General features: G+C 39.3%; 1 protein-coding gene across 5 annotated transcripts in view; it reads right to left on the minus strand.

The window, feature by feature from the left end:
- DYNC1I1 (dynein cytoplasmic 1 intermediate chain 1) overlaps positions 1-13,471 on the minus strand; it is a 184,452-nt gene that overhangs the window by 141,746 nt on the left and 29,235 nt on the right. For 3 of the 5 annotated variants that reach the window (XM_063411939.1, XM_063411930.1, XM_063411921.1), the window contains exons 5-6: positions 4,102-4,161; positions 12-127 (exon numbers count right to left, since the gene is read on the minus strand). In XM_063411939.1, the coding sequence (XP_063268009.1) occupies positions 12-127; positions 4,102-4,161 (176 nt within the window). The remainder of the gene's footprint in view (positions 1-11; positions 128-4,101; positions 4,162-13,471) is intronic. The other 2 variants (XM_063411951.1, XM_063411945.1) reach the window with 1 other exon arrangement.

The following is a 13,471-nucleotide window of genomic DNA, read 5'->3' on the forward strand; positions in this document are numbered from 1 at the left end:
ATAAATCTTACCTTCAGACTGATGCGTGGCCAGAGGTGTCTGCGTCTCCTTGGAGTAGGACACCACCTCCCGAGGTAAGAAATCAACCTGGGTAATCTTTGACACCCCTAGTTTGTGCAGTCTGCGTCTAGGGTGGAACACACATCAAAAGGTTAGGCATGTTAAATGTAAATCAGCAGCAGGAACAAATGTTTGCTGTTATGAACAGGATAAAAATACCTCAGTGTTTGTTAAGATGAAACACAACACAGTACGCATGAGAAGTACCTCATTGCAGGGAAGAAAATTAACCTGGCAACCATTTGCCATAATTAAGTAAAGTTTTTGAACCTCTAGATCATGCTGCTGTGAGGGACTGCAAATGGGAGAGAGAAATAGCCTGCTTGTGTCCCTCTTAACATGCAACAAAATTCTCTTTCATACCATCATTACTGTGATGTTCTGTCTGCTCAAAGGAGTTCATCCTCAGCCTGGGATACACAGCAGTGGAAAGGGTACAGTGGGTTTAAACCAGGATGGGTTAGGACAGCCAAATGTTCAGCTGGGAGCAATAACAGAGTCTTAACTGGCAAGGTGGGTAATTTTCATAAAGAAGGAGATTCTCCCTTCCACAGGAGTCATTAATAGAGGCATTGAAGTAGGTTTATGATTAGTGGAGTCCTAATGCAAGGGCTGAAGGAGAGCTAAAACACAACTGGAGCAGGGCAAGTATAGCTTTCTATTTTGTCTACTTCCCTAACTTTAAATAAACCATATGAAATAAATCAGTGAAGCAAACTAAGTGTAAGCGGGTAAGGGAACAAGAAGGGAGGCAGCTGAGCATGGTCGTGAACATTTTTAGTTGTGCACAGTTCACTTGGCAGCAGGGGAAAAAATCAGTTTATTTCCTAAATATTATTTGACTGTCTGCAAGGAGTGAAGATGTATAAATGGTCACTTGGAAGTGTTTTATACTGGAAAAACTGGCAACTTTCAGCAAAGAAAAGAATGCAAATATAATAAGCAAATGAACTAAATAAGGTCAGTTACCTAAATCAACAAGTGTGAGCATGCTTGTGCATTTATGGTGAAATAAATTCCTGGACACAGTGTTTTTCAACTTGCCACATTAGTGAAGAGAAAAATTTGGAAATGCAGAAAATTCTTACACATTATCCATATCCTCTTCATTTTCCAGATTGTAAGAAGAACAGAAGTCATAGGGGTTTCAATCTAATTAACAGTGGTTTAGGTATTCAATTAAGATTGATGTCTGAAAGGAAGTGGGAGTCTCAAAAGGAAACTGTCCCCATTGGAAAATACCTACTGAACTTTTCAGCTGCATCAGCTATATTTTTTTCTAATCTATTTTACTGCCTGGGTTGTCATTAAGCTGACTGCAATTAGATTCAGCAGGTAATCAGTACAAATCAGCTGTATTGTGTAACAAACCACTAGAGCAGAAAGTGTTGCTGTGCTGTAGCTCTGAGTCTTTCTTCTTTTCAAAGAAGAAAAATTAACAAATCTCCCTCCTTACAACCATTTCTGACTTCACCAATATGAACAAAATCTGCAATCATCTAAAATCTCCACAGAAGAACTTCTACCTCATTACTAGGGGTAGAAAAGTTTCTTCAGCTACCAAAATTTTAGTAGTTTTACATTTTGTAGCTGCTTTAACTTACGGTCCCTGTGAATTCAATCTTTAATAAATATCTCACCCTAGCAAACTCTCTTGTGCTTTTCCCTCCCTCAGCACCAGATGTGCAATCTCTGGTCAGTTTGAGTTCCCTATGTCACCAGTCCCCTGCTGCCCCAGGCTACTCTTTCCAGTTACTGAGGTTCTTAAGCCTTTGCATTGAAAGAGTCGCTTGACAGTGGTCTTGGTTAAGTATAATCCCTAATTAATTATGTGTTAATCTGGACCTAATTAGAACCTCACCTAACTCTAAACCAGTTTCACATGAGGTCACTTCATATCTCCTGGACTGCCTGAGGATGGGGAACATGACCCTAACAGAGAGCTGCATGTAAGTGCTGGTTGGGTGGATTCAACATCTTTGCTCACTGTGTCCCAGAAGTTAGCTACTTCCCACGGTACTGCTGAGACAATGCATGGAATTCTTCATCTAAAACACTTCCAATTCAGTAATTGCTGGTGCCTGTAAAAATGCCTTGTCCCACCCATATCCTGTATTTACAGGTGAAGACTGGGAGGTCATTCTTCATCTGAAGGAATGTAACCTACTGATTGCTGTTTGCCTGTGTCAAAACACCTCTAATCGTTCTCACGTTACTAAAAGTTGGCCTAGCCTTTGGTCCCAAGCACTCAGGGACAACTGGAGCACCCTTTCAATATCTGGACTCTAACAAATACGTGCTGTAATGCTCTAGTTTCTGGGTTTTTTCAGGACAACACTAAATGGTCTATTGTTTTCCCATCCCCATTTTTCATCTGATGTACTCACAATTCTCATAAATTCAAGGAATATTCATCTTAGAGTGCACATAAGCTTTGAAGGATTCCTTTCCAAACTACCTGTGGGATGTCAGCAGAAGGATAGTGACTAAAACCCATGCATTAAAACGGATCCTTCTGTCCATGGGTATCATAAGAAAGATGTATCTGCTAGAAGTGTTCTGCGACACACATAATTTAATTGCTGACTCCAGGATTTCTTTTGTATTGGTTTTGTCGGGGTTTTTTTTTTTTGCTCTAGTCTCAGGACTAGAGGAAAGTTGAACTCTGCCTTGGGTTTGAAAACAGATTTCTTTCAAAAGGGACAGGATTTCCATTAAAATGTATACCTGTGTATTTGCTCTTTGGCATGTTTCTTTTCTGTCTTTGCACTGACTGCTAGTAAATGATTGAAGTCTTGTAGCTACATACAGAGTTATCTTTTCATGAGTCAGATCAAGGAACTTGCCTTGCACAGCTGTTTGAGAAACCTTGCTCCTAGGAATCCTCATCTTTTAATCCAAACTTCTGTAAAAAAGGCAGCTGGGATTTTTAAAAGGTTTCTGTAGCTTAAAAATAGCTCAATAAACTCTAATTTTTTGGTACAGCCCACATAAAGTTTCAGAAGTGTGAGCTATTTGAAGTCATACTCATGTAAACTGCAAACATTCCTAGGAGCTCTAGATATGGAGAAATATTTCTGTTTGGAAAGCTCTCTGGATACTTTCCTTCTGGATCTTTCCTGGTGAATAGACCCAACACACCTGACTGCAGCTGGGGGTACTGTCAAACAGTAGCTAAAGGGAAGTTGTTGTTTTTTCTCACAGAATAGTGAATGAAGTAGCACATGAACAAGTAAAACATGAGACACTTGCCTGGAGGCTCAAAACAGGCAACCCTGTAAGTTCACTGGTAGATCAAATTTTTCAGTGTAGTGATTTGGTTTTACCCAGGACTCATGCTCTGAAGAACTTGAGTTACTGCTACCCACCCTTTTAGAGGAACAGGTTATCCTAAATACTTCTGCAGGCAAGCATTTCTACATTACTTAACTATTTTTTTCACTTGTATGGGGTAAAAAAGTTCCATCCCAAACTATAAAATATTCATTTTAGCTCTATTACAGTTTTTAAAAAGCTTCACAGGCCTGAACTCAACTAAGATGGCACTTATTCTTGGACTATGATCATAGTTCAGTGCACAATTTTAAACACATACACAGCTCTTAGGGGGAAGGGGACATTGTTACTGCATGTGGAAACAGCGTAACTACAGCCAGCAGAAAGGAGGGGGGAAGTATCTTGCAAAGGATTCAGGGAGAACAGTCTGAATCAGCAGGTACAAACAAGATCAATGTAACTATGCATGCACATATGTGCCACAATAATAACATTTCATCTGCAATGAAATAGTTATTTGTATTGTGTTCCAGGCAACAGAAATAGCAAGTTATCTTTTCATAAGCCTATTTAAACAGTTGGGGGGTTTTCTACAAGGACAACTTTGCTGAAGCTTCTTATTTATGAAACCAAAAAAAGGAAGCTTAAATTATGGTCTTTTTGAGTCAAAAAAAGCAAATGAAAATCACATACAACCAGCTAACTAGGAAGCATTTTCAACATAATTCTTGCAAAGAAATGGTAACAAAAAGAGCTGACATATACCCAAGTTCAGAGTCAGACTGGAGTTGCAGCACTGAGGGGTCTGTGTCCCATTGCAGGGTCCTAGGGTGGTAATCAGCCGTGCAGCACGAAGGGGAGGGAAAAAAAGAACACACAGAATTAACTGAAAGGATGAACAAAACACCATCTCCTTAGTTACATGCTCTATGTAGTATATTCAACCTCCAGGTGCAAGCAACAGCCACCATATGTCAAACAAGGTTTGTATGTCAAACTGAGACAGGGCAGGCAATATATTAAAATTACATATAATTGATAAAGAGAGGAAAGAAGCTGGATTTTCTGTCACATATTGATTAACGAAACATGGAGCTGGGTTTTTTTCTTTTTCATGAAAAATTCTAACTCTTTAACTTAGGTTGATGGGTTCACAATAATTTGTAAAATCTGCAGGAACAGTTTATTTTTTATGATAAGGTAGACTGAGCACTTGCCATGAACTCCACTGCAGAGTTTATCCCTTCACACACTCCTGAGCCAGACAGTAATCCATCCTGTACAACACTGCTCTGGGCAGGAACATCACAGAGTGCATATGACAACAAATGGCACTCTGATACCAGCTCTGACATACTCTGAGGGCATCTGGGACAAACAAACAAAATCTTATTTTCCTCCCAATAAAATTCCTGGGGAAGAGGGCAATAAAAGAGAAAATCAGATCTATGACCATCTCTTATGCACTGCTGTCTGATGAGACTACCACCAAAGGTACAGATGTTCCAGAGGTGTGGTCTGAAGTGAAGATGTTGCTCCTCAAACTGCCATGCCATTTCCCATGCAACCAGCTCTAAAACACCTCACAAACACTCACAAGAGCCTTTAGGAGTCTTGTGAAATATTCAGAATCCTCCAATTTAGAAATGTAAAAACTGACATATCAAGGCCAACATTTTCAAAGAACCTGCTCCTTCCCTGTCTTCTAATTTTACTTTATTTTTCCAGTCTCAGGAAGCCACATCTCATATGCAAGAAAACTGCTGAAATCCATGACAGAACCAGGAACACATGATTGGCTCCTGAGCACCTTTTCTGTGGTATGAATACTAGATTATGCATTGCTGTCATTAGCAGAGGCTAGAGCAAAGGAAAGTGCTCCTTTCCTAAGCAAGCAAGTCTTCTTGCTTGAAGAGATGCTGTCAAAATTAAAAACTCCCCCAATTTCTTCTGAGTACAAATTCTGAAGATATAGAGATCATAATAGTACCAGGTTCAGCCAAAACCAGCCATATAATCAGCTGTGGTCAATATACACAAGTCTTTCTGCAACAATAGCAACCTCTGCCAACTTATATAAATGAACAAGTTACTGAATTAGTTCAGAAATAGATCTATTAAAGCAAATTAATTATTCTGCCTCCTGTCCTTACTAAACTCACCCATTCTATTACTAGTGTTAACTTATTCTCTGGAGAGACAGACAAGGGCATGTGTTGCACTCTTGTCATTTCAGAATGAAAAAGAATCAATCTCAACATCCTGTGCATACAAAAATAATGAAAAACTGTAATGCAAGGCTTCTTTCTCATCATGCAACATAAGGGCACTCATTTCCTTCATCTTCTTATGATCCATAGTAATGTTTATCAGGATAAAAGACTTAGTACTGACAGAGAAAGGCTTCTCCAAAACTAAACTGTATTATAAAAGGTCAAGAGATAAATTAATACAGCAATAAAGAACAGATTTTTCCCTTGTAACTTGACTGCAGTGTAAGTACAGTGGAAAATGGACATAAGATCTGAATGCCTGATGCAAGGAAAGGCATCAATGACTAATGCATTATAGATACTCCATTAAAAAAGCTATCTATGTGAAGATTACTCTTGTAATGTCACCAAGATCAGTTGCATATATTAGGACTTGCTATATAAGCACCAGTTTCTAATTTTACTGCTGCTTAGGGGCTACTTATGCATTCATGTCCAGGTCTTCCAAACTCTTAAAAGAAAACACACATAACTCATTTCAGTTTCCTGCTCCCAACATTCACTTTCAAATCTACAGGATTTGTAGGGGGATAAAGGCTATTTCATCAGAAAGAGCACCATTTTTATTAATTTGATAAAAGCAAGAGCTTGCAACAGGTCTCTAGAAGTATGGTCCCTGTGTTCCAACCCCCAAGAATCCAGGCCAGGTCACAAGAAAAGGCACCTTTACCTGGTACTCAGATAAAAATGAATTTACAGATCTCCCACACTTAAGTCAACACTCAAATCCCAAAAATATGAGAAGAGCAATGCTTATGGTTTGGGCCATCACATGCAGACAGGTACAGAGATGTTCTTCCCTTAAGTATTTATTATCTGGATTCTCACATACAGCCTTCACAACTCTGTGACACTGATACCTACTTTTAATGGCAATTCTCCTTGACTCCTAATTATATCTGTTTTCAACAGCTTTCATGCATCTGCAAAACATTTCCCAGGTTTGTGCTCCACTGTGCACAGGTGTGAGAAATAGATGAGGAAGCAATCTGCTGAGTTGTCCTCTCCAGCTTGGCTGAGCAATGCTAGCACACAAAATGAGGCTGCAGGTAACAAATCTTCAGGTTTCAAGTCTCTTGCTCTGGGAGACAGGACACAAGTGGCTACACTCAGGTAGCACAGGCTGGAGAGCACAGGGAGCCACTCTGTGTTCCAAGGAACACCATTGATTTGTCCTTTGTCTCCTCCTGGCACCTGAAGAATGTCATCAGATCAAAATGAAAGTGAGTGAACAGTAAAGATGTAATCTGGACCTGCAATTTAGCCAGTTTCTATAGCAATAACATCAAAAAAGAAAGAAATAGATTCTTTGAGGTTTAGCAACCCAAAAATTATGTTGAATAGCCTGTGCTGTCATCCTGACTAGAAAATTAAAGCTAATCTGTTTGTGATGAACAGACATTGTGTATGACACTCCTGGATCATACGGATGAGCCTCGTAACTACGCTTGTTCCCTGCAGGCACTCCTCAGTGGGGATTTTGAAATGCCACTGGATCTCGGCAGAAAAGCTACTGCCAATCTTTCTCCAACTCGTGTATGGGTTCCTCCTCCAGGCTTTTCTTCATGAGGAAAAGGATTAGGTGCTGTTGCTCCTCTTTTTTCTTTCTCACTTCTTCATAAAAGAAAATTGCAGTGGCTTGACTTCAAGTCACCCAGAGACAGAGAAGGTAATGTCACAGGCCCTGGTGACAAGGGCATGGCCTAGGAGTTGGCAGTAAGGCTGAGGTGTTCCTACTCTGGACCTTTCAGAGAGCACAAGTTGGTCAATGTTCCCCTAAATGGATTCCATGGATTTTGGCACAGGTCTATGTAGAAGACATGCAAAACATTTTAGTTGAATATTTTTATGGGGAAAAGAGATGAGCAGTAAACCAAGCAGGTATAAGTAGTGCTCCCTAGCAGTCTCCAGTCCTGCAGACTCCTCCCATGGGTGAAGGGAATGACACAGGCACAGCAAGGACCCCTGGAAACTCACTATACAGCAGAGTCAGGGCTAAGCCAGCTCAGCCCATTTCCCCCACTCAGACAGCACTGACACCATTTTAATCAGAACCACCCAACATTGTTTCAGAGCTGGGTGCTGTATCAGTCTCCCACACAGTGGCAAACAATAGTCCTGTGTCATGGTCCATCCCCCTTTCACATGTCCAGTGCACAACAGCTGACCCTGGCTCACTGAGGGATCAAAAGATGTATTACTAAATAACAGATTGTTCTAAAGCAGCACAAAGGCAATGAGAGCTGTTAGATGTTGCACTAAGAAGACAAGGTACAAGTGTTACCTCTCTTTAAACTGATCTGCTTTCACTCTCTTCCTTTAGGCAGGCATCTCAATAGCCTATTTTTTCTCAGATTTAGGGCAGTATTAATGCTGGTGCTGTTTCACCTGTTACTACTGAAGAAATACCAAATAATTTTGACACATCATCTTTTAATAACCTGAAGACAGAAACCAATAAGAGGAAGAGGCCCAGATGGCATATATTTACTAAAGGATCAGATGGTAAAACAACACTTATCTCTTCTGAATTCAAGTCCAAAGCATTAAGAAGATATTTAGAGCACAGTTCTAAAAGGACAGAGAACAGTTGCAAAATTTAAGGTGGGAGGAATTTGGACAGAAGCATTCTCTTTTCTGTAGCATTATTATTATTACCATGGAAAAACAGGCACTGCCATATGTTACAATGCTCTGTGTAACCTTACCTCCAGAAGATTTTATTCTGATTGCATAATGTCAATTATGTAGATTAAAAATGTTGAAAAGACTAAAATAAATAATCTAAAAATAAAACAAAACACTTGAAACCTTTTGGAAAAATTCCAACATCAGAATGCATTAATGAAGCATAGATTCTGATATCCAAACCCGTCTGGAATCCATGAGAACTTCTCAGCTAATTTAAGAAACTCTGGGTCTGGCCTTAGCGGTAGTGTATGAAACACGTAAGGCATCAGTTCCAATATATATACTTAGTAATCTGCCATCATAAAATGATATTTAATGTCTGTAACCATGGTCATACAGCAACAGAACTTGGCTCTGGGTAAGTGCCCCAACCCAACACTTTTCACATGTAACACACTGGCAGCTTAGTTCTGACTCTGCCTCCCTGCAGCCAAACTCAAATCCTCCCTCCTCTGCTGATGCTGCAGAACATGTGTTCTGCATGACTTCTTTCCTCCCCCCACTCCCCTTTCCCAGGTCAAGAGCAGCCAGGCCTGAAAATCCATGCTTTTGAATAAAAGATATTCACAGGAATAACAGCAAACTCTGCTTTCCCAGGGGCTTCTTGCAGGGCAGACACCTCTTTGAAGCACTGCAAATCACACCTTCAAGCAGAACCAGAGAAAGCAAACACCATATTCTGGGATGTCCTGTCCCCAAGAGCTGTTGTGCTCTCCAAACCAGGAGAAAACTGCCCTGACAGTGCACTGAGACCTGAGGTATCCCCTGAACTGAGATTCCCTGAGATTCCCTATATGTGTCCCTAATGAAACACCATTAGATGTAGCAGGCCCCAAACCAAGCATCTCCCCCTGCAGCAGCAGGTGTCCTAAAATGACCCTTTGCATGGGAAATAGCAATGCCCTCCTAACCCTAAAATGCAGTGGCAGACTGTGCCATGACTCCACAGATTAGGCTGTGCCAGGGTTTTTCCGTGATCAAAGGCCAATCCACTAAGCAGAGCATAGACTGTTACTAAACTGAAGCAAAGAGACCAGAAATGAAGGTGAGACTCACCCAGAGCATATGGACTCCCCTACCCTGTAGGAAGTCTCCAGGCACCTTTGTTCACCAGAGCAGTATTTCTAAAATGATGTGAATGGGACTAGCCTCATTCTCCCCATCTGTGGTACGAGGGGGTCTGGATGTTGCAGGAGGTATTTATACAATCTTCAGGCACCTAAATGAAGGGCTCCACCAGTGAATAGGTATTAGAGGTGGTTGGTATCTTTGCTGTTCACTCTCACTTTGATCTGCTAAGAAATATATAAAGGAGCAACCAACTGCTGGTTGACAGCCTGCAGGCTTCAGTCTGCTTCATGCTTTCTTTTCTTCTAACTTCAAATGCAACTAGCAAAAGAAGTGAATTAGGAAAAAGAGCAAACCAACAAGACCAAAACTGCAGAGAACACAGTTCTTGCTTCTGACTTTGATGTAAGGCCTCGTGTTTAAAATTACAATTTTAACTCTGGATTACAATTTCCAAAAGATTCAGAATTGCTTACATTAGGAATTCTGCACCTTCATACTGATGGCACATTGAAAAACACGTTACACCCAACTCATACAACCTTAAAAAATACCGGACACAAAAATTGTGAGGTAGGAGACCTTTTTTAAAATCACCAACAGAATAAAATGCTAAGATGTGTATGAATGCATTTTTTCAATATGATACTAAATATTGTCAGCAAATTGCAATCTAGTAGAATTTGCAGTTTCAATATGTAATCTATCACATATCTAGACCACTTTTTTTTAATGTCTGAATATTGCCAGAATGAATTTAAGGCTGCATAATTATTTATCTGCTTTAAAGAGTTCTACCTAGTTTTTTGTGTCAGTTTCTCCAAAGCTCCTAACCTGCTGCTGATTAAATAGAAAATCTGAACTAAGAAACTGTCAATGTGAAATTACTGCAGATGTTTAAATATATGTACACAAAAGCTATTTATTTTTATTCCTTTCACTCTACATTTTTATAATTTTAATTCTCTCCACTGTGATTTTCACTTTCTGATATTTTTTGTACATTTGAGGTGTGTCTCCAAAACAAACTATGTAAGAAAAAAAAAAAAGAAGATGCAAAGCTACTAGTCAGAGATGGAAAAGTACCACTTGCCTCAATGGATAGTTTGCATCTAAGCCACTATTCTACTGCCATCTGTGCTCTCTTTTGCAGATCTGTTCCACTTTGAAAGGATTGGCAAAAAGAAAATACCTTCCTTGTGCTACTTGTTTTCTGAAGCACACTATAAGAAAGATGGCTATCAGCAGTTAGGGAGGATTTGTGCCTCTCAACATGAGGCTCACTTGTGCTCGTAGAGCAGGAGTCTGCTCTGCCTGCTCTGTGCATTCTTGTGTTCAGAGCTGGGCTGCTCCTGCTCATCATAAAATAAGATGCCTTCATACATTCAGAGAACAAGGAGCTGGGCACTGCTACTGGAGCACAGCCAGGTTTTGCTTGGGTTTGCACTTAGACTTCCAAGCAGGCTGACACCTCTGACTTGCAGTCTTCACCAATAAAAAGTGCAACTCTGACCTCCCTGGGAGCACCACACTATCTTTTAGCTGCCTGGCAACCATAAGAGCCCTTTTCAGAATGGCATGAGTTTAAGGAATATTTATGAAAATTACCTTAATATACCTTTTTTTAAAGGTATATTTATGAAAAATCTTGGACAAATCATATTGAAAACACATGTGTATGTCAAAATTCTTCTTGAATCAAGACTATGCTGCAGAATGGATTTAATAGTTTTCAAAAACCATTTGACTTTTAAATCAGGATGAACAATTCTAGCAAGCCTGCAATTATAAGGACATATCACAGGACCAACACCTTGCTTATTGCCATTTCACAGAATTCCACTAACTAAATCAGAAATTTAATTCATCCAATCTGCTGAATTTATCTGCTATATATGAAGTCTGTCCTTTGATTCAGGTCTGCATTACAGATCTCCTGGCAATTTCATACTCACACTTAATATCCTATTGCTACAGAAATCTTAGTCTGCAAATTTATGCTGGTTTGCCAGGAGGGTCACTGCGGGCAGCAGGCTAGATCTGTGAGGACAGAAGGTCAAATAGTCAGAACTGACACAGATTTACTCTGAGTGCCAGATCCCAAAATGGTCATTTTGAAAGTGCAGTAATAAAAAACAGGTTCGGGGGCAAGGCACAAGTTGTTTTATTCCCTTAGCAAACCCTGAAAATTCTTTTTTTCAAACACTATTTTTATCTTGGTTTTTATACCAAGAGTAAGTCTGTGCAACAAAACAGAACAGCAATGTACATCACAAATGTATAGAAAGAACTTGGCAGGAGAAATTTTATATGCTACCAGCTCATGAAAATGTTTGAAAGGAACTGCAGTACTCACATGAGGAGTCTTTGATCCAGACCCCATGGATATGCATATGAGGAAAGTTTTTTCATAAACTTCAAGGGGATTTGGGTACAATTGCATAAAAGTCAAAATAATATTTAATAGCCAAATCAGGAAAGGTAATCCATAACCTTTCAGAGGACTCAAAGATGTAACACAAAGGCTGGAATCTACAACTTTTAAGTCAGGTATTATTCAGCTGTAGAAGAAGGTGAAAGATTTCAGCAAATTTTCCATTTGACTTTGGTACTAAAATCCAGTAACTAGATAGAAGAAGAGCTGGAAGAACAGCTACTGCTTTCCTTCCTTTTTACAATTTATTTTGTGGTAGAGAAAGTAAAACCATTCCAAAAGGGGATGAGACTTTTGTTACAATTAGGGTTGCAACAAGAACTCACTGTATGAGAGTTATCAAAAATTTTTCACATTAACAGTCAAAATATCCAAAGTTCTCATGATCCAATGATCTGACTTTTAAAACTCAGAAATTACTGAGTTTGAAATATTAAAGTAAATAAGTACATCTAAAAATTATGAATCAAAATCAGTTTTAAATGGAAAACCATTCATTTTCATAGGTTCTGCTTATGAAAAATTTTATATGGCATACTTAGACTGTTTCAAAACTCCTTGTTTTTTTCCTTGAAATAAAAAATAGCAATATCTCACCAGTGGCAGCATTTCCCACTTCACATATTTGAAGAAAAATCCTAAAATTGCATTACCAAAATAGTTACTTATACAATCTTTTTATTTTTCCACAAAATAAATATGAAATTGTGAATGAAAATTCCCTAAGGTCTTTTTAATAGGCTAGAGAAGGAAAAAACATCAATCAGCACAAACTGTACCAGTTTAACTATGTTAAACAGTTTAACATAGGAGGTGATCTTACACAATTTAATTAAATCAAGATGAAATTCAGTTCAAGAGAACTGTTTAAGCTGAGCTGGCCTTAGCAAGTAAGTTGTTTTGTTTCAAGAGGATTAGTGTTTTAGTCCCTAAAATCATCTGACTGATTAAATATATGATGATATGCCTGTAAATAACTAAAGAGAACTAACTATAGCTGGATGGTAACCTAAATGGTTAAGTGGGGCTTTATACATTAATATTATTTTCTTCTGGATGCAGCTGGGGCTCAGGTTTCCAAGGCATTTTACGAAGCACCCTGGGAATGGCAATCTTTCCTTCTCCTTTGATTTATAGCACGGAGATGCTTGCTAATGAGAAAAATAATCAAAGATCTGGAGGACTGAACTCTATCAATCCTTTAGGAAGGAAAGCATGAAAATCCTTAATGATGCCAGAGGCTCACACGCTAAAAGGATTGCAGATGATTCTAATTAATATGGACCATTCAGGCTTTGTAACTGGCACGCACCAAAAAACACTCCCTTTCTAGGTCAGATATACAGACACTTGAAAGCAACTGCCAAATATCAGTCCCTAAGGTGTCTGCTTCTGTTTATGGGCTAAAAAAAAAACCAAAACAAAACCCAAAAAGCTGGCAGGGAGAGGCTTTAGATAGCTAGGGCTAAATATTCATTGAATGTAAAGGAGAAGGATTGTGGTTTTTGTTGTGCAAGGAGAAAAGGAGGGAAAACAACGTAAGAAATCTGCCACCCTCCAGCCTTGCATCCTAACGTATGCAGGGCAAGCCAAGATGCACAAACATCCCAACAGAATCACTCATTACGATCCTGCAAACAGGTTGATGTTGGGAAGTGTGAAAGATTGC

This window comes from Prinia subflava, chromosome 1, assembly GCF_021018805.1.
Source record: "Prinia subflava isolate CZ2003 ecotype Zambia chromosome 1, Cam_Psub_1.2, whole genome shotgun sequence".
Lineage (NCBI taxonomy): Eukaryota > Metazoa > Chordata > Aves > Passeriformes > Cisticolidae > Prinia > Prinia subflava.